Raw genomic sequence first — 22190 nt, forward strand, 5'->3', positions numbered from 1 at the left:
CCAGAAGAGTGGCCTTAGGCCCAGTCACACTCTCTGAACCTAACCTACCTTTCAAGGTTGTTGTGAGAATAAAATGGAGGAAGGCAATAATGTCATAAGCCAGCTGGGTCCATGGGGAGAAAAGTAAATATATAAAACTTGGAATTGCAGCCCAGGAACCAGAGTGAGAAGATTTTTGGAAGCTTCCCTGCACTCTTTCCTTAGTGTGTCTAAGGGAGGGTGGCCAGACTGTGACTCTCCAGATGTCCATGCACTACAATTCCCATGAGCCCCTACCAGCATGCAGGAGATCTGACGAGCCACAGTGTGGCCACCCCTGCACTATACTGAGAAGGGCTGCCAACCTCCAGGTAGAGGGAGCCAAAAAATACAAAATGGGATACACAGTGTTCAACACTTTCAAATCCAGCCAAGGAACTGGTCAATCTTGTGCTTTGCTCGTGAATGCTTGCTCAGCGGACCCCAACAAAAACTTTAAAAGTACCTTCCTTACAGTCTTTTATAGTGTTCGGAGTCATCACTTTGCAATGAAACAATGAAGAAACTCAGAAGGATGTGAATATTGTCCACAGTCAAGCAAATTGCTGGATTGACTGGTTCCTCGGTTGGATGTTGGCATTTCCAGGGGCATTCCTGCAGCTTGTTAATATCTTTGCAGCCTTTCTATGAATTGTTTGGGCTTTCCAAACATTCGGTAAAAGCTTCCCTTCCCATTGCACCAATTCTTGCTGTGTTGTCTTCACACAGTGGATGCTGTTCTTGTGGATAACCTCCAGGTAGGGGCTGGAGTTCTCTTGGAACGAACTGATATCCAGATTCGTTCTGCTGGAGAAAATGGTGCTCGAGTGGACTCTACGGCATTGGACCCCACTGAAGCCCCTTCCCAGGCTCTCCAGGCTCCCCCCCCCCAAATAGGGATGCCAGCCTCTAGGTGGGAGGTAGGGATCATCTTGACCACAAAGATCGGTTCCCCTGGAGAAAATGGATGCTTTGGATCTAACCCAATGATTTGACCCTCTGTGCCATTGTACGCCAGTGAAGTCCCTGTCCTCACCAGGCTCGACCCCAAATCTCCAGGATTTTCCCAAACTGGAGCTGGCAACCCTGTCCTCCCATTCCCTACTGGTATCCAGGGGGACCTGGCAAATCTAAATCTCCGGAAATTTCCCAACTCGGAATTGGCAAGCCTACGGGCTCTGTCTCATTCCACTGTGCAGAAACTCTGGGATGCCACAGCCTCTAGGAAGGGCCCCAATCCCCATTTCAGATGCCAAGGCCTTGGCACCTCCGCGTACTACCCCCCCCCCCCAACTCACTTCTCTTCCTTGAAAGCCATGGCGTCTCTTTGCCCTGTAATTTCCCTTGACAGCCCGGGGTCCCTTTGCAGGGAGCACTTTGCCTGCTGTCAGGGTGAGCATAATATGGGTGCCAGAGCTTTGGAAGGTGTAATTAGTCACCCCAGGAGTAGCACTTCAGTAGGACCCTTTTGGCGTGTGAACAAAGCCACTAGCTCAGGGGGAAAGGGGGAGAGCGTGGGGTGGAGCGCGGCAGGTACAATTGCACCCTGGCAGAGCGGATGCAGGGTTTGATTGGCACCTCAGCCCATCCCAGGAGAGTCAAGAGCTCTTGGTGTCGTGAGTGGGAGGGTGGGAGGGCGGGTAGAGCCCTCCCAGATCTATGTTTTGCATTGTCACTGTTTCGGCAGCTCTAACAGGACTGGGACTGGCCCGAGGTCACCCAGCTGGCTGCATGCGGAGGAGGAGTGGGGAATCAAACAAGACTATTCCAGATTAGAGGTTGCTGCTTTTAAGCACGGCACTGAGCTGGCTCACACCCAGGGGTGGCCATTGGTGGCTCTCCGGATGTCCATGGGTATCGTAGTCTATGGAAATGTTAACCCTGACTTACTTGGCAAGAGAGGATGTGTATGGCATTGCTGGTGTGGTCCCTGGAATGTTTTTAAGCATCTTACCACTGCTGAGAATTACAGGGTGGGGGGAAATACTATCTGGTTGCAGTTCACTTATGGGGACCCTCTTGCGTTTCGAGGCACGAGGCCTGCAGAGAGGTTTGCCATGGCCTTCCTGGGTGGTCTCCCCTCCAGCTACGAAGGGGAAGGAACCTTGGTCCATCGTCTACGCCAGGGGTAGTCAAACTGCGACCCTCCAGATGTCCATGGGCTACAATTCCCATGAGCCCCTGCCAACAAACTGGCAGGGGCTCATGGTAATTGTAGTTTGACTACCGCAGTTTGACTACCCCTGGACACAGACCAGCACCAGCTCTTATATCACCAACTACCTTGACTTTTTATCTGGAGATACCAGGGACAGAGCCTCTTGTGGTGCAGAGTGGTAAGGCAGCCATCTGGCAGCTTTGCCCATGAGGCTGGGAGTTCAATCCCAGCAGCCGGCTCAAGGTTGACTCAGTCTTCCATCCTCCCGAGGTCGGTAAAATGAGTACCCAGCTTGCTGGGGGGTAAACAGTAATGACGGGGGAAGGCACTGGCAAACCACCCCATATTGAGTCTGCCAAGAAAACGCTAGAGGGCCAAGAAAACACTAGACCCCAAGGGTCAGACATGACTCGGTGCTTGCACAGGGGATACCTTTACCTTTACCTTTACCAGGGACAGAACCATGGGCCCATCTGCATGCCAAGCAGATTCTCTACCACCGAATCACAGCCCCTCCCCTCATTTGAAGTTAAACAGCCTCTGAGGTAGGATTTATCTCTAACACTCATGCCAGGAGCTGCTGGTAGACCTCTCTGCTGATTTGCCCTCCCCTCCTTTTCCCAGCGAGTGGCCACCTCGGCATCTTGTTGCAGGGAGTTCCATGAGTGAACAGAGCCAAGTGGGACAAGGGATTTCCTTTTGTGCTAAGAATCAGGAACGGGACAGCAAAGGACAATAAAGTCTTGTCTTGAAAGCTTATTTTTGACAGAGCTTTTTTAAACAATCGCAGTAATGGTCATGCCAGGGGCAATAATTGGCATGTATATAACCAGTCTCTGAAAGGGGTACTATCCTGGCTTCTGCTGGGACAGGTAGTCCAAAGGGTAGAAATGAGTCTTAATTCTGCTCCCTGGAATGGGGACTTCTGCATTCTAGCTTAGCAATCGCGTTAGGAGAGATATATCTGTGCCAGTATGTTTAGTTGATCACCTCTGTCTGTCTGAGGGACAGTTATGATCTCCCGGCGTTGTAAACATGAATAATTGTTCCCCCGTTCTCTCTTTTGAACAGAGAAGGGCGGTTAAGGAAGGAAGCGGCAGAAACGCAAATGGGTGGAGAAGCCAGAGTTACGTGTTCGAGGGCTGTCCGATTTTAGCAGACTGTCCAGTTTTGGAAAATCGGACGTGGGACAAGACAGATCAACCTGTCAGATCCCTGTTAATTTTCTCGACAAATTCACTTGGCTTTAGCAGCAAAAGCAGATTATTGAGGTGGCGGTACAAAGCTTGTGATTATTCTCGCTGAAACTGATTCAATGGGCATTACAAGGATCCATATAACTCCTGAAACCCCAGCCCCAACTGACCACAGGCAGGCTTCCTCTGGTCCCAGGAAAAGGGGGGCTCCTCCCCCCTGCCCCAGGTATGGAGGGAGGGAGGGAGAATGAGAACTAGCCCTGCACCCAGGGGCCGATGTGACTTCCTTCTTGCAAAGCAGACTTAAGGCCAGCCTCGCCGATAACATGCAAGTTCCCTTCTCGCACAGTTCCATCCTCACCAGACAATGCTGGTAATTAGACGCATGAACACATAATGCAAGACCAGAAAAATAGATACACTCAGCTAGCTTTCCCTCCTCTTCTCCAGACTTAACATTCCTAAATCCCTCAGCCTTTCCTCCTAGGGCTTGGTCCCCCAGGCCCTGGGTCATCCTCGTCACTCTCCTCTGCAACCTCTCAGTTTTGTTCACCGTGAGGCCTCCAGAACTGCACACAGGACTCCAGGAGGGGTCTGACCAATGCAACAATGGGACTAGGACATCTTCTGATTTTGATGTGATGTCTCTGTTGATACAACCCAAGACTGCATTCACTTTCTGTACTGCTGCATCAAACCCTATGCTCCTATTTAGCTTACAGTCCACGAGGACCCCAAGATCCCGTTCAACACCGACTGCTCCCCAGATATGTCTCTCCCATCCAGCAGGCATGCTTCTCATTTTTGCAATCATGGTCAGGATTGTCCACTCAGACCAGCAGCCACTCTCCAGGGCCTACAAAGGAGGCCTTTTGTGCCATCTCCGGCCAGATCCTTTTTACTGGAGATGCCAGGGATTGAACTTGGGGCCTTCTCTGAGACAAGCCGATGCTCTACCCCTGAGCCCTCCTTCCCAAATCACCAGAAATTTCCCTTCCCAGAGTTGGCAACCCAAGGCACCTTCTCGCTGGGCCCCCATCAGAGGCAGGCCGCCAGCCCCCCAGTCCAATCCTCAAGGGCCCTTTTCTCTCTCCTCCCCAGGTCCATGCTGATTCCCCAATTGTGAGCCATGCTGGATCCAAGAGCCCGGGCAGCGAGAGGAGCCCTTTTGCCGAGATAGCCATGAACAGCTGCAAGTTCAACGGCGGCGTGGTCCGGCCCCTGAGCGGCCTGAGCGCCTCGCACCGGAACCTGCACGAGCTGGATGCCGAGACCCAGCCGCTGCAGACCTTCCACGACTCCGGCCTGGAGGTGGTGGTGTCCAAGTCGGAGCGCAGCAAAGTGTCGGACCCCCACTTGGACGAGGAGGGGGCGGCGGAGGGGGGCGCCCACGGCCCGAAGAAGAACCAGAACATTGGGTACCGGCTGGGGCACCGGCGGGCCCTCTTTGAGAAGCGCAAGCGTCTGAGTGACTACGCCCTGATTTTCGGCATGTTCGGCATCGTGGTCATGGTCACCGAGACGGAGCTCTCGTGGGGGGTCTACACCAAGGTAAGGAAAGGGATACGTGTGGGGCTTGGCATCACGCATTCTGTTTGTGATGTTGAGTCATTTCACAGGAACATGCCCCAAGTTTGCTTGACAACACTCCAGCGAGGTAGGCTCAGGGGCCGTGTGGCACAAGGTGGCTTTGAGTGGGGTTGATGCTCAGGCGTACCTTTGCACCCCCCCCCAAAAAAAAACCCTATGCCTCTTTTCGCTCGGTCTGGCTGTTCAAGGTGATTTGCTGTATTTTAAAAAAGCATCACCCAGAAAATGACACAGTCCGAAAATGACGTCAAGTCCCCCGCACGCCAGGTGACTTTGGCACCAAATGCGCTTTCTCAGCCTAACCTATCAGGGTTGTTGTGAGGACTCAACAGAGCCGTTTGGATGTCCTTGAAGGAAGGCCGGAATACAAATCGATAGATAAGTTGGTGGTGGTTTTATTTTTTAACATCCGTCAGAGCAGGGGTAGTCAACCTGTGGTCCTCCAGGTGTTCGTGGACTACAATTCCCATGAGCCCCTGCCAGCATTTGCAAACACTGGCAAGGGCTCTTGGGAACTGTAGTCCACGGACATCTGGAGGACCACAGGTTGACTACCCCTGCGCTAGAGGAGATCCAGTCGATTCGAATTCTCTGCCTTGCTAACAATGTAACTGGTCCGTAGGTTAGATTTCAAGTCATGTACGTTTTCCCGGGACCAGTTACATCATTAGCAAGGCAGAGAATTCGAATCGACTGGATCTCCTCTAGCACAGGGGCAAACGCTGGCAGGGGCTCATGGGAATTGTAGTCCATGAACATCTGGAGGACCATAGGTTGACTACCCCTGCATCAGAGGACTGCGGGGGGGGGGGGTTCTTTAACCCATTCACCTCTAGCTGTTCTTCTACCGAACATCATAAGAACATAAAGAAGAGCTCTGCTGGATCAGTCAATCTAGTCCGGCATCCTCACACAGTGGCCAACCCGTTTCTCTGATACCAGAGAAGCCACCCTTCAAAACAGCCATTTTCTCCAGAGATATGACCTTGGTCCCCTGGAGTTCAATGAAGAAGAAGTTGGTTCGTATATGCTGCTTTTCTCTACCAGAAGGAGTCTCAAAGCAGCTTCCAATCACCTTTTCTTTCCTCTCCCCACAACAGACACCCTGTGAGGTGGGTGAGGCTGAGAGAGCCCTGATATCACTGCTCAATCAGAACAGCTTTATCAGTGCTATGGTGAGCCCAAGGTCACCCAGCTGGCTGCATGTGGGGGAGTGCTGAATCGAACCCAGCTCGCCAGATTAGAAGTCTGAACTCCTAACCACTACACCAAACTTATCTCTGTAACAGAGGAAGAGTTTCAGGTGCCACCTGGAGGAGCCAGCACTGAGCTGGATGGATCAGGAGTACGATCCCTTCTTTGTACCTCCTGGTGCCACCTCTGCGTTGCCCATCTGCCACCACATTGCCCCTCTCCCTTGAGTCTGAGACTCTGAAGAGTGGACCACCAGCATCCAAAGCATTCCCCCCCCCAAAAAAAATAGGTCCTACTCTGGGTCAAGAGGATCTCTTTGCCTGTCTGACATGATTCTTTCTTCTCTGCTCTCTTTCAGGAATCTTCCTATTCATTTGCACTGAAATGCCTTATCAGCTTGTCTACTATGATTCTCTTAGGGCTTATCATCATGTACCATGCTAGAGAGATCCAGGTGAGATTCGCCTTCTTTGATGCCTTCTGGATGAGGGGATATGTGGCACTCTGGGAAAGGAAGAGGGCCTGAAGCTAGCAAATCATGGAGAAGTCTTGTAGCCCAGCTTTCTTCCTGAATTGCTAGCTTTCTAGACACAGGGATGGGTGTGCATGTTTCATAATGGGGACCACTCAGGTATGCAGTACTTTGCCTGCAGTTGGGATTGCCTCAAAATGTGATTTCCCTGCAATGCAGCTTTTGGTAGCAGCGACAGAGGCAGATTTCATGTGTAGATTCTGAAGAGTTCCCTCCCGATCTTGGCGTGCAAGATCGAAAGGCGGAAATTGAGTTTTCAATGTCGGCGTGCCAAGGTTTCTTCTAATTAATGACTGATTCCGTTTTCTGAATGTCTGGTCATTTTTTTTGTTCAGTCTTAGGAATAGCTCTCCAAGAGCCCCTCACTGACAAGGAAGTCTAAAGAGCAGCTAGAAATTGATCTCAACTTTTGCAGCATCTTGGGGTCAATAATAGAACCTGCTGATGAAAGGAGTGCAGAAAAGATAAAGTTTATTGATGGGTAGGTCTGAAGGAAGAATTTCTGATGCAGGGGTGGATCCTGACTAAACTGGCAGCCCCCCCCCCCTCCAATTCTCCTTCCTGGCTGCCACCCTCTATCAGGCAGAAGGGTCCTTGACCTATTCTGCACACAATAGATAATGCCCTTTCAATGCACCTTCGAAGTAGAGTATCCTGTTCCGCACAGGAAAACCCAGCGGCCAAAGCACGATGAAAGTGCATTATCCTGTGTGTGCGGAATAGGCCCTTGTCTCCCAGGACCCACATTTTTAGGAGATTCAGCAGACTGCAGTGAGATGGCCTAGGCAGACAAGTTTTATTCTGGAGCTAGATGGTTTTTGCTGGATCCACCTCGCAGGTCGGTAAAATGAGTACCCAGCTTGCTGGGGGGTAAACGGTAATGACTGGGGAAGGCACTGGCAAACCACCCCGTATTGAGTCTGCCAAGAAAACGCTAGAGGGCGTCACCCCAAGGGTCAGACATGACTCGGTGCTTGCACAGGGGATACCTTTACCTTTACCTTTTACCTTTTACCTCGCAGTTCACCTGAAGTGCATTTTTTTCAAGATTTCTGCCCACTGTTCCCCACCTCATGAAGTTTTGGGATGGGAATCTCTTTCCCCTTATTTTAATTCCCCTTTCCCCTGTGAACGTTCCCTCACAAAACCTCATCCATTTCATTGGGGTAATTTTCCTTCACTGTCTCCAACAAGGAGCATCCCTAATAGCCAAGATCTGAGGACCCCAAATGGATGCTGGTGGGCCAGCATTTTCCTAGTGCCCACTGTATGTTTTTTGAAAGCGGGAGAGAGTGGGCAGAGCCTTTGTTCATGAAGAAGAAGAAGAGGAAGAAGAAGAAGAAGAAGAAGAAGAAGAAGAAGAAGAAGAAGAAGAGGAGGAGGAGGAGGAGGAGGACGAAGAAGAAGAAGAGGAGGAGGAGGAGGAAGAGGAGGAGGAGGAAGAAGAAGAAGAAGAAGAAGAGGAGGAGGAGGCGGAGGAGGAGGAAAAGGAGGAGGAGGAGAAGGAGAAAGAAGAAGAAGAAGAAGAAGAAGAAGAAGAAGAAGAAGAAGAAGAAGAAGAAGAAGAAGAAGAAGAAGAAGAAGAAGAGTTGGTTCTTCTATGCTGCTCCTGATTGGCCACTGAAGGCTCCTGATTGGCCCCTGGAGGTTTGATTGGCAGTGCAGATTTGTAACAAACGTTACTTCAGGAGCAACTGTCTCTACTGGACTTCAAACACACACATCCCCACCTGAAAAGACCAATCTATCCACAACAGAGAACGATGGCAGCTTCCTACCAGTGTGTGTTATTGGTCAGTCTCACTTGGAACGAATTGGGTCCAGCCACATGTTGGCCGATTACAATTGCAGGATCACGATCCTGCCTTGGACCTCAAGCTCCAGTCTTCGGCAGATTGACATGTGTGCACACACACCCCTTCCAGAGCAGCCCTTTTCTCCAGGTGAACTGGTCCCTGTTGCCTGGAGATTGGTGATAATCCCAGGAGTTCTCCAGCCATGAACTGGAGGTCAGAACCCAGTTCTAAGAGCCAGGGGGCTCTAGGAACTAGCCTGGCTTCTTCCCCTACCATCTCCACTGAAAAGGATGTTTAGGTTTTGTTACTTTGGAAACCAGAAGAGTGGCACATGGGGACACCATGACCGCACGCCTGCTGGCCCTTGCAGCCATTACCCAGCTGAGCAATCACAGCTACTGTGAGAGCCATCACAGGCAGCGGACACTGGGCCAAAGGGCCTGTGCACGAGGCCTCACAGGCATCTGGTGCCAGCTTGCTGTGGGGTTGAACAGTATGGAGAGCGTTCCCTGTAAACCATCCTTATGTACTGCAGCTGCATGTCCAGAAAGCCCACTGTGGGCTGCTGGTGCCGGTGGCCGTTTTTGCAGGGAACAGGCGTATTGGGAATGAATGGGTGATCCTATTTGCCTCCCAAATCAAAAGCACCTAGCAAATGTTTGACTTTCTCCTGGCCCTCGTGGCCAGACAAGATGAGGTGGCATGGAAAAAAAGGCATAAATCATGCCTCATGCATGATCCACCACCCAATGACCGTCCCAAGTAAATGCAGGCTCTCCTTTTTGACAGCCGCACAAATCTCACAAATCATGAACTAGTTTTCATACTCTGCACTTTACCGATGCGTTAGAGCAGGGGTAGTCAACCTGCGGTCCTCCAGATGTCCATGGACTACAATTCCCATGAGCCCCTGCCAGCATTCGCTGGCAGGGGCTCATGGGAATTGTAGTCCATGGACATCTGGAAGACCACAGGTTGACTACCCCTGCGCTAGAGGAGATCCAGTCGATTCGAATTCTCTGCCTTGCTAACGATGTAACTGGTCCGTAGGTTAGATTTCAAGTCCCGTCCGTATTCCCAGGACCAGCAGTTGATTTAATACACAGGAGCTAGTGACAGCCAAGGTGGTGCTGTGAATGTGGCAATCTGTCTCAGATTAATATCGGGCAGATCTGGCCTGGAGTCCTCCCTCGCCGGCTGATCTTGACCTAGGTGTAAACTGCACGGGGCTTTTATTCCAGCCCCAGATCGATTCAGTCCCTGCCCTCTACACAGAATGCGATTTCCATTTGGATTTGGGGCGATTTTAATTTTCCTTCTGCAGCAAGAAGGATTGATCCGGAGTGACCCTACCTTTATTGTGCTTTATCTTGGAGTGCTTTTAATCCTGAATATATTCAGAAAATTGCATTGTTTTGAATCTGGGCTCTCCTCCGTGGTAGAGGACCCGTGATTGGCTACAGGTGGTCATGTGACAAGCCTGCCTTAAAGGAGAAGCCCCTAAGTTCTCTCAACTTCTGTCGGCCTTGGATTTTTTTGTGTGCCTTCTTCGTCCCCCTTCAAGAAAAGAAAGGATTTTTTCCCTCCCTCCTCTGACTTCTTGGATCCTCTTCCCCCCCCCTCAAGAAAACAAAGTAAGAGTCTCTATTTGCCTCCCCCCCTCCTCTGAGCCTCCCTAATCACATGCAGAAGACTTTCCTGTTTCAATGGGGAGGGGGGGAAGAGGAAGACTCGAGTTCAAAGCAATCTGAATTCAACAGGATTGACAATGGAATAAAAAAAGTAAGTGCAGACTCTGCCCTAGTTAATCTCTCTCAGCCTCGCCGACCTCGCAGGGCTGCTGTGGGGATAAAATGGCGAAAGATGCCTCGAGTCCTTGTTGGGGAGAAAGGCGGAGTACAAATGACATCCAAAAATATAACTAATATAGGCATTCACCTAAGCCAAGGGTGGCCAGACTGTGGCTCTCCAAATATATTCATTCATTCATTCATTCATTCATTCATTCATTCATTCATTCATTCATTCATTCATTCATTCATTCATTCATTCATTCATTCATTTGTATACCGCCCTCCCCGAGGGCTCAGGGAGGTTTACAAAAAAACAGGGAGGGTACAATTAACAAATGTCCATGGACTACAATTTCCAAGAGGCTCATGGGAATAGTAGTCCATGGACATCTGGAAAGCAGTTTGGCCACCACCCCTGACCTATGCCCTTGCAAATAATCCACCAAAACTGGGCCCTTAATTTGGATGGATTTAAAGGGGTTGGATCCAGATTGGGTTTTTAGCTGATGGGAAAGCCTTCTGTCAGGGGAACACAATTTAGAGCTAGATAGCTAGAGAGCCACCGGACAGAAATACAGATTCTGTGAGCTTAGACAGATTGCAGGTGGGTGGGCAGAAGGGATTGTGTCCATGCTTGGCCCTTGTGACCCTTTCTTTCATGCCTGGGAAAATCCCGATGGCCACTTTGGGATCAGAAGGTGAATTTCTTGCAGGCCAGATTGGCCAAGGATTGGGGGGGGGGGGGTTAGTTGGGGGGAAGCATCTTCTGGGCATGAAATTGGGGTCACTGCAGTGAGTTTCTTGCATTCTGCAGGGGATTGGACTAGATGACTCTAGAGGCCCCTTCCAGTTCTATATTCTGTGATTCTATTCCAGCCTTCCCCCACCCACAGCCAGCCATTATTGTTCTGGAACTGATGCTGGTGGGGCAGGGTGGGGAGAGACAGGAATGTTTAGGAAGGGCAGGAAGGGCAAGTCGACAGTCTGCCACAGGAAGAAGGAATTGACCGAAATTATACGTCCCCTTCTGTTAGCAGAAGACTTTGTCTGGTTCCAACCCAAGGTTCTAATCTAGGAACTAGCCTGGAAGATGCTCTGCTCATAGCTACTCCAGCAGGCTTTAGCATAGAAGGCAGATCTGAAAAACGATGCCAGCAAACATTCTCCTTATCTCAGTTTCTCCCTGGACTTTGCAACTGTGAATTTTGTGGCTGCATTCATAAGTAGAACCTGCCCATAGCGTGTTCGCATTTTTCATAATGCTACATTTTGTTCCCAGCACCACTATGAGTGCGTAGCCCCAATATCATATTACATTCCAGTTTATATTCTAATGCAACCAAGAGCTTTTAATTTGCACCTTAACGATTTTGTTTTTGTAATTTCTTGTGGATCCTAGCCTTCAAATGCTCCTCTCCCAGGGCTCTTCGCTATGGGGGTAGGAATCTACTGGTTGTCCCGGGCCTTCTCAGCCTTGGCCCTAACCTGGTGGAATGAGCTCCGGGAAGAGCTAAGGGCCCTGATACAGCTATCTAGATTCCACAGGGCCTGCAAGACGGACCTCTTCTGCCAGGCATTTGGTTGAAGCCGGGGGAGAAGGTTGACTGGAATTTTGATCTGGGGGTCCCACCCTATTTGAACGCCCCAGAGTTACAATTAAGATCAGGATATTGTGATCATTATTATTGTTGTTTTTCATGGGATTTCATGGGATATATTGTTTTATGGTTTTATCTGTAAGCCACCTCAAGGCGACATGGTCATGAGAGGCAGGGGATGGATGGATTTATTTGTTTGTTTGTTTGTTTGTTTGATTTATATACCGCCCTCCCCGGGGGCTCAGGGCGGTTTACATGAAACTTATGAACGATACGTAAAACAATCGATAACACATGAATAACCATACAATATTAATAACAGGTAGTTGTAACAATAAACAATGTAAACAATGATACAATAAACAGTACAAACAGGTCTAGAGCCCTCTGGTGGAGTTCTGAGAGGGAGGGAAGCTGGGGCCCTTCATTTGCTGTTGATTACGTCTGGTCTCAACCAAATGCCTGGCAGAAGAGCTCCCTTTTGCAGGCCCTGCGGAACTGTTTAAGCTCCGTCAGGGCCCTGATCTCTTCCGGGATGGATGGATGGATGGATGGATGGATGGATGGGTGGGTGGGTGGGTGGGTGGGTGGAAGGAAGGAAGGAAGGAAGGAAGGAAGGAAGGAAGGAAGGAAGGATGGATGGATGGATGGATGGATGGATGGATGGTGGGTGGCTGGGTGGGTGGGTGGCTGGGTGGAAGGAAGGAAGGAAGGAAGGAAGGAAGGAAGGAAGGAAGGAAGGAAGGAAGGAAGGAAGGAAGGAAGGAAGGAAGGATGGATGGATGGATGGATGGATGGATGGATGGATGAGTGGATGGGTGGATGGATGGATGGATGGATGGATGGGTAGGCAGGCAGGCAGGCAAACAAACAGGCAGGCAGACAGACAGACAGACAGACAGACAGACAGGTAGATAGATAGATAGATAGATAGATAGATAGATAGATAGATAGATAGATAGATAGATAGATAGATAGATAGATAGATAGATAGATAGATAGATAGATAGATAGATAGATAGATAGATAGATAGATAGATAGATAGATAGATAGATAGATAGATAGATAGATAGATAGATAGATAGATAGATAGATAGATAACTATCAGGTGTTACCCAAAAGGGAATTGTGGTGAATGATGAATATTGCAAGAGGCTGGGCATCTGCAGCTGCACTTTCTATCTGGGCATGTCTTGCAGGACAAGCCTCCAACTTCTCAAGCTGGCTTAGGATCCACACTTAACTATCAATGGCATCTCCCCCCCCCCCCCAAAAAAAAAATGCAGCAGAAAACTTTAAACGTTTTCGACTCGGTCGGTAATCCTGCCTGCCTTCTCTGTGCAGCTGTTCATGGTGGACAACGGCGCGGACGACTGGCGGATCGCGATGACCTACGAACGGATCTTCTTCATCACCCTGGAGCTGATTGTCTGCGCCATCCACCCCATCCCAGGCCAGTACTTCTTCACCTGGACCACCCGCCTAGCCTTCACCTACGCCACCTCTGAGGCCAACACCGACGTGGACATCATCCTTTCGATCCCCATGTTCTTGCGGCTGTACTTGATCGGCCGGGTCATGCTCCTGCACAGCAAGCTGTTCACAGATGCCTCTTCCCGCAGCATCGGGGCCCTCAACAAGATCAATTTCAACACCCGCTTCGTCATGAAGACCCTGATGACCATCTGTCCCGGGACTGTGCTCCTGGTCTTCAGCATTTCCTCCTGGATTATCGCTGCCTGGACGGTCCGCGTCTGTGAAAGGTAGGGCCGGAAGGGTCACGGGGAGAGTGCATGGCGATTTGGGGGGGCCTCCCGTACCTCTGGCGCAGCTGCGGAGAAACCCAGGACCCTTCACACATCAGCCCGAAGAAGAAGAGTTGGTTTTTTATAGCCCGCTTTTCCCTGCTCTAAGGAGTCTCAAAGCATCTTACAATCGCCTTCCCTTCCTCTTTTCACAATGGACACCCTATGAGGCAGGTGCCGCTGAGAGAGCTCTGAGAGAACTGTGACTGGCCCGCGGCCGCTCAGCAAGCTGCGTTGAGAGGCGGGGGGGAATGAAACCTGGTTCTCCAAATGAGAGTCTGCCGCTCTTAACCACAGTGCCACACTGGCGTTCCACACGGGGGCAGTACCTAAGGCAGGAGGAAGGTTGGGGAAGCAACTGCTTCCCCGCCCCCAACCAATCCGTGTATTGCACGGTTGGTTCTAACTGCAGCCTGCAGTGTTATCACCTTCATGGCAGTGCTAGCCTGCCCGGCCTCCGCACTGCCTCACAATGTACCCAGGCCTTGGGTGGGGTGGCGCTGACCTGGCCTCCCACAATGGCCCATGCTTCTCCAGCTGCCCGCCTCCTTCAGTGCCCTTGAGCTGTCCCAGCCTCTTCTGGCACATTCCCTGCAGTGGGGCTACAGATGCCACATCCGTACCCATTTCCATCCCAGGGGTGGCGCCACAAGATGTGTTCCACATCAAATATTAGACTGCTTCTTGCCCTCCAGATTTGCTGCAGAGTGAAAGTGAACTCATTCTGCAGATGCTTTTCGACGAGAGATTAGTTTTCTGTGCCTATAGCACCTTTTTGCTTCTTGGTGGGACATTAATTTTTGGAGTGAGGCCTTGCCTACGTTTTGGAGTGCTGCACTTCCCATGCTGCACTCCCCCCTCCCCCCCCCCTGGGAGAACTTAGCCGGAAAGGAAAGAGAAAAGGTAGGATGCCACTTTTAACCAGGCTAATGCGAAGGCGCAGAGTGGTAAGGCAGCTGTCTGAAAGCTTTGCCCATGAGGCTGGGAGTTCAATCCCAGCAGCCGGCTCAAGGTTGACTCAGCCTTCCATCCTTCCGAGGTTGGTAAAATGAGTACCCAGCTTGCTGGGGGGGTAAACGGTCATGACTGGGGAAGGCACTGGCAAACCACCCCGTATTGAGTCTGCCATGAAAACGCTAGAGGGCGTCACCCCAAGGGTCAGACATGACTCGGTGCTTGCACAAGGGGATACCTTTACCTTTACCTTTACCTAATGCGAAGGTTAGGATTATTAGCATTATTAATTATTAACAATTAATCATTAATTATTAACCAAATCCCTGTTGTTATTATTAACAACAACAACAGCAACAACAACAACATTTCTATCTCACCCTCACCTGGAGGCTCAGGGTGGGTTACGAAGCATTACAGTACATATATAAGATATTAAATGTTAAGTTTGAAAAAAATATTTCAATTATAGGCTCTGCTGTTTTGCCACCCTGCCCCATTCCCTGAAGCTACTGTTACTTTCAGTGCTGGGGTGGGGGACAAAATGAACTTGAGAGGAAACCAAAACAGGTTAACGTCTTTTTGGGTGCCCACCAAGTGTTCTTGAGAACCCATTCAAGCAGAGTCGTTGGGGATTTTAGCCAGCAAATAATCTAACTGGTCATTAGAGATTTGAGTAGCTGAGTAGAATTTTTAAAAAGCTGCTTTGGCAGCAGCTGCCACCACCACAAGAGGATGTTCAATGTGCAGGTGAAGGGAAGGGCAGGGTTGATTTCAGACTAGAATCTAGGAGACCAGAAGGAAGGGCCAAACTGTGGCTCTCCAGATGTCCATGAACTACAATTCCCATGAGAATTGCAGTCCACGGACATCTGGAGAGCCACAGTTCCAACCCCACCCCACTTTAGAGTAACATCTACCCACCAACTACTCCTCTTCCAGTTCATACTCCTCAGTGAGGACTATGTTAATCGGACTCCTCTCCCCCCCCCCCACTCTCCTACTAAAGGCAATATTAGCTATGCAATTTTCAAATATTTTAACTGTATTCAACCAATTTCAAATTTAATTTTTGTATACTGTTAGAATGCATTTATTTTATCGACACTGTAACCCACCTTGAGCCTTTTTGAGACAGGGTGGAATAAAAATTGAAACATTCACCCTCTTTCTCTCTCTCTCAGCCTAGCTTACCTTATAGGGTTGTTGTGAAGATAAAACAGAACGGAGGAGAATGAGGCCAACTAGTCCAACCACCCATCCATCCCTATTGGAGAGAAAGGTCGGGTAGAAATGAATGGGATGGCCAGCGTGGTGTAGTGGCAGACTCTAATCCGGAAGAGCCGAGTTTGATTTGCCGCTCCTCCCCATGCAGCCAAGCCTTGGGCTAGTCCCAGTCCTGTTAGAGCTGTTCTCACAGATCAGTTCTGTGAGAGCTCTCTCAGCCCCACCTACCTCACTGGGGGTCTGTTGTGGGGAGAGGAAGGACGGGCAATTGTAAGCCACTTTGAGATTCCTTCCCGTAGCGAAAAGCGGGGTATAAAAACCAACTCTTCTTCCCCTTCAAAAGAATTACTCCTGGCTTGGCTGGGCTGTCGGGCAGCTTGTCCTTCTCTGGACTGCTGCTGGCATCAAACGACTCCTCTAAGAGCGTTTTCAAGGCTGACGCCAATAGGAATGGGGAAGGACTCTCCGGAAGCCCCTTCCAATCAGATCAAATTCAGCAGGGAACCATGAACTCCAACCCCTTGGACCCATTTGGTTGCATAGCAATGGAAACACCACCCCCACGCCCCTTTGTGTCCCATTGCCATCTTGTGCCTGCCACAGGGCCTGGGCTTTTCCCCTCAGCTGGACCAGGCAAGGGGATGGCTAAACTGCACCAGCCGATTCCCGATCGTCTTCTCGTTGGTGTTGTCGTCAGCGCGGGTCGTGTTGTCGTCCTCTGTCGTGTCGCCGCCGGGCCTGTGATGCTTATTAATGTGCTGTTGTTTTTCCCTCCTCTCTAACCGCTCTGCTGCTCATAGGGATAAACTGTGAGTTTCCCCTTGGTAGAAGTCGGGTAGACGCAACCCTTGCACGGAGGCTGAGCTATGCGTAGAATTTAAGATTAGCTGCAGTTTGCGGGGCAGGAAAGAGCTGGGCGGATCGACATGAACCTTGGAAGTTATCTCAGAATGCCTAAGGTTTGGAAGGAACCTTTCTCCATCTATCATCCCTCGTTCTCTGCCCGCCTGCCCCCATTCCCTCCTTTGCATCATCCGTCCTTCCCTCTCCCCAGCATCTCTCTCTCACACTGGTTCTCCCTCACCCTGGTATTCTTCCCTCACTCAAGCTGTCCAGCCTTCCTAACTTCCCTCCCTGCCTCCCTCCATTTTTCCGTCCCTGCCTCCTTCCTCCTAGCTATCTTCCCATTGCCCCCTGCCTCCCTTCCTCTTATCCATTCCTCACACCATCCATCCAGTTCTCTCTCACTCCTTGCATCCTTCCTCACAGCATCCACCCATACTCCTCTCACTCCCTGCCCCTCTCCATCTATCCATCCATCCCTCATGCTAGCCCTGTTCCGTTCTCCTTTGGTCTCTCCCTCCCTGCCCCCTTCTTTCTATCTAAGCCTTCATCTTCTTTGTGCTCCTCGACACAGGCCCTGCTCTCCTTCTGGAGAACCCATTCAAGCAGCTGAGCCCGCGTCCGCCCTGTCCTCCTCTCCTATTTCCCCACCAAACCTAAGCAGCTATGAGCACCTCCAGAACACTGCTACTGAACATGGAGGTTTTCTTGAACTCCTACAGTTTGCAGAGGTTCAATGGACTCACCTTCTATTAGTTGGAAGGGAGTTTTCCCAAGCATCGTTCTGGCAATGGATCCTGAAGGGGTTTGGTGTTGCCCTAGCTAGAAGAAGAAGAAGAGCTGATTTTTATACCCCGCTTTTCCCTACCCAAAGGAGTCTCAAAGCGGCTTACAGTCGCCTTCTCTTCCTCCCTCTGCAACAGACCTGTCCAGTAGGTGGGGCTGAGGGACCTCTGGCAGGATTGCTCTGTGAGAGCAGCTCAACCAGGGCTGTGCCAGGCCCAAGGTCACCCAGCTGGCTGCATGTGGAGGAGCGGGGAATCAAACCTGGCTTGCCAGAGGAGAGGCTCTTGACCACTACACCCAGATGCCCACTGCTCCCTGGGAGCCATCGAGGTAGACTGGCTGACATTTTTTTCTGCCCTTCTGATCTGCCTCCTCCGTCCGTCGATCTAATTTGGCAAGCCAGGGTTCTGGCATTTTTTTCTCTCTCCACTCTAAGCATAATTTTATCAAGTTCTGTCAGGTCCCCTTTCTCCCATTCCCTTCCCTCTAAACTCAAGGTCCCCAAGCTCTTTCCCCATTCCTCTCAAGGAAAGGTATTCAACCCCCTTGAGAATCTCTGCTGCTCTTTTCTATATCTTCTCCAGCGTCCAATCTGCCTCCCTAGAATCATAGAATCATAGAATCATAGAGTTGGAAGGAGCCATGCAGGCCATTTAGTCCAACCCCCTGCTCAACGCAGGATCAGCCCTAAGCATCCTAAAGCATCCAAGAAAAGTGTGTATCCAACCTTTGCTTGAAGACTGCCCTATCTCTGATATTTGCATATGCTCAACAAATTACTGCCACGAGACATATGTCTTGAACCAGAGGGTCTGTGCCTGTTTCAAGAGAATATGTAGGTTTGGGCTTGGCAGTGAAGTACCCCCAATCTACAGAGGCTGTTTCATGGCCTTTGACCCTCATAGCACTTCTTTTTCCACCCTGTACCCATACTTTGGCCACCTCATGAGAAGGAAGGACTCCCTGGAGAAGAGCCTAATGCTGGGAGCGATCGGGGGCAAAAGAAGAAGGGGACGACAGAGAATGAGGTGGCTGGATGGAGTCACTGAAGCAGTCGGTGCAAACTTAAATGGACTCCGGGGAATGGGAGAGGACAGGAAGGCCTGGAGGATCATTGTCCAAGAGGTCACGATGGGTCGGACACGACTTTGCACCTAACAACAACAATAACCCATATATGTTATTGATATGTATTTTATGTGGGTTTTAAATTTATTGTCAACCCCCACGAGCTGGCATCGTCTGGGAGTGGCAGTTAATAAATATAAATAAATAAATATTTGGGGTTGTATCCCACTGATATTTTCCACGGATAGATGAAAGGGACCAAATATAATTGCCCAGTCAGCTTCCCCAATAAGCAGACTCTGAGTTGAAGAAATCTCTTTATTGTAAGGATTAGCAAAATAGGTACATGATGTTTTTCGGCAAAACTAAAGTTGACACAAACTTATACCGCTGCCCCAGAGCCCACCCCCCAGGCCCCCTTTGGCATGCAAAATGCCAGGTGCAATAACTCAATATTCCCACACTGCAAGCCTGCCAAAGTGAAAGCAATAAAGCAAATTGCCCACGGTATACCAAGAGCTGCCACCCAAGGTCAGGAGTAAACCAGGAGACTTGAAAAAGGCTTATTGGAAATTGACTGCAAGCCTTTCTGGCATTGGAAAGTTAGAATGGCAAAACTCACGAGACACTTCCCAGCAGGCCCCATTCTTTGGTCAAGCACAGCCAAGTCATGACGGTATACAAACAGCACACTAACCCATGCATAAACGCAACATCGAATCAACATGGCAAGATCTTGACAGGTCTCTCAGACACATCTACAGTTTAAAAAAAATCAGAGTCCGGTGGCAACTTTAAGACCAACAGGAGTGTAAGCTCTCTTCCTCAGACCAACACGGCTACCCACTTGAATCTACCTTTTTGAAGGGGGCAGTTCTGCTCATTTTAATAATTTTAATTTTAATAAAAATTTCAGTGTTGTCCCCTTTTTCATAAGCGGGACCTGCTGTGGTATACCTCCTATATTAGTTTTCGCTTTGCCATCTAGATGAAGTATTGAGACAATGATTATGCAAATGGTAAGACAAAACTGGGTCACGGAACATGAGACGTTTTCGAAGGTGTCGAAAGACCGAAATTTGCTGCCTAAGATTACTTCATCTGAGAAATAGTCATAGTACCATCCTGGTGGAAAACAGGCCCCTCTACTCTGTCTCCTTAAATTTTAGATTCAACTGGGTCGCCGTGTTGGTCTGAAGTAGCACAAATAAAATAGCGTCCAGTAGCACCTTTAAGACCAACAAAGATGTATTCAAGGCGTGAGCTTTCGAGTGCATGCACTCGAAAGCTCACGCCTTGAATAAATCTTTGTTGGTCTTAAAGGTGCCACTAGACTCTGATTTGGTGACTTCAGACCAACAGGGCTACCCACTTGAATCTACAGTTAAAGACACACACACGCACAGAGTCCTGGGTAATATCACAGTCAACTTTCTCATCTCTCTCTCTGCCAGTTTGCACTAAGGCTTTGCTTAGAGCAGGATATGAGTTGCAGTACCAACAATACAATACAATACAATACAATACAATACCTTTATTGGCATAAAGCAGATTAGGAGACTATACAAAGATAGTCAAGATACATCGGACAGTTTAAGTTTAAAAACTGAGGACAGAAATTTAGCCATAATAAAAGTGACGTCGGCATCCTTATCACTCAGTAAAAATTGGCAAACCAAGTCTCTTGAATGGTTTCTCCATTTTGGTATGAGAGGTATGATATGCCTTCTCTGTTGAGTGAACAAGGGGCAATCCAATAGGATATGTTGGATGGTGTCAGGAGAACTTGATTCACAGGTGCATAGTCTATTTTCGAAGGGGATCTTGGCAAATCTCCCTTGCAGTACCAACAGGATATCCCCTGCTCCAAGGTGGGAGCCCCAGAATCTCTTACAGTGTCAGAGCATGGCTTCCTGCACATCCCATCTTGACCTTTGTGCTGCTCAACTAGCAGCATAAGGAACCGCTGACAAAATAACCCTTCAAAGAAAAGCTCTAGCTTGAGAACCTCTGATAATGCCTTGTGGGATCGGACCAAGGGCCTTGAAGAGGCCATGAAGAGGCCAGACAGATGCCTCCCTCTCCAAAATCTCAGGAGTAGGTGATAACGTTTTGCTTTTTGCTGAGACCCCTTCTGTGGAACACCAGTAAGGGCAGCTTTGTGGAGTGCTCTGACGTGACATGTGTTATGCTACCTCCTGGCCTTCCTTGGCATTTCCTACTTATTGTCACGGCCACCAAAGGTTCTTGCCTTTGAATTCTTAGTGGGACCCAAAGAACTGGATGGCTTTAGTGACATTTGGTAGAATGCTAGAATGATCAGCATATGAAGGTGGTGCTGAAGTAAAAGGGGATAGAATCATAGAATCACAGAGTTGTAAGGAGCCATGCAGGCCATCTAGTCCAGCCCCCTGCTCAATGCAGGATCGGCCTCAAGCATCCAGGATAGGGATCTGTCCAGCTGCTGCTTGAAGACCACCAGTGAGGGGGAGCTCCCCACCTCCTGAGGCAGCCCCTTCCACTGCTGAACTATCGGACTGTGAAAATCCCCCCCCCCTCTCTGATATCTAGTTCTACACATAGTTTAAACCCATTCCTGCAGGGTTTATCCTCTTCTGCCAATGGGAGCCTTTCCCTGCCCAATTGACCACCTTTCAGATACTTCTAGAGAGCGATCACGTCCCCTCTCCACCTCCTCTTCTGCAGGGTGCCCATTCCCGAGTCTCTCAACCTTTCCTCATAGGGCTTGGTCCCCAGGTCCTGGTCCCCAGGTCTTCATTGCTCTGCTCTGCACAATTTACTCTAAATAAAACAGCTGCTTCCTCTTATACATAGGGCTTATTTAGAAGAGTTACTGTATGGCAGCTTCAGTAAACTTCATACATGTAATGGTTTCAAATAGGTACAGTTCTCATTTCTCTACACTTCCTTAACTAGACCTAGCCACGAAAGCTTAATTTGCTAACTTACTGCCAAGGCTAAAAAAGGTAAAGGTAAAGGTATCCCCTGTGCAAGCACCGAGTCATGTCTGACCCTTGGGGTGACGCCCTCTAGCGTTTTCATGGCAGACTCAATACGGGGTGGTTTGCCAGTGCCTTCCCCAGTCATGACCGTTTACCCCCCAGCAAGCTGGGTACTCATTTTACCGACCTCGGAAGGATGGAAGGCTGAGTCAACCTTGAGCCGGCTGCTGGGATTGAACTCCCAGCCTCATGGGCAGAGCTTCAGACTGCATGTCTGCTGCCTTACCACTCTGCGCCACAAGAGGCTCTTATTGCCAAGGCTAATAACTCCCATAAAGAACACAGATCCTTCACCCTCTCCACTGTACCTTGCTCAAATCAACTCATTTCTTATAAACTCATAAGAAGTAAGCAGTAAGGGATGCCTCAGGGAAGCTCATCCCCTGCCACAAGTTTTGAAGCAGAAGAGTTGGCTTTTATACTGCACTTTCACTGCTCAAACAAGTCTCAAAAGTGGCTTACAGTCGCCTTCCCTTCCTCTCCCCACAACAGACACCCTGTGAGGGAGGTGAGGCTGTGAGAGAGCTCTGAGAGCGAGTCACAAAGGGAGCTATCACACTTAGGTTGTTTCTTCTGCAGGTGGACTGTCAGGAAAAGGATGCCGTATT

The 22190-nt window shown here is 49.6% G+C and overlaps 1 protein-coding gene across 3 annotated transcripts in view; it reads left to right on the plus strand.

Moving 5' to 3' along the window:
* The window catches only part of KCNN1 (potassium calcium-activated channel subfamily N member 1), a 102221-nt gene that overhangs the window by 49861 nt on the left and 30170 nt on the right, over positions 1-22190 (plus strand). For all 3 annotated transcript variants that reach the window (XM_077331961.1, XM_077331960.1, XM_077331962.1), the window contains exons 2-4: positions 4474-4923; positions 6515-6610; positions 13221-13639. In XM_077331961.1, coding sequence (XP_077188076.1) covers positions 4555-4923; positions 6515-6610; positions 13221-13639 — 884 coding nt within the window. In that variant the 5' untranslated portion in view covers positions 4474-4554. The remainder of the gene's footprint in view (positions 1-4473; positions 4924-6514; positions 6611-13220; positions 13640-22190) is intronic.

This window comes from Paroedura picta, chromosome 4, assembly GCF_049243985.1.
Source record: "Paroedura picta isolate Pp20150507F chromosome 4, Ppicta_v3.0, whole genome shotgun sequence".
NCBI lineage: Eukaryota > Metazoa > Chordata > Lepidosauria > Squamata > Gekkonidae > Paroedura > Paroedura picta.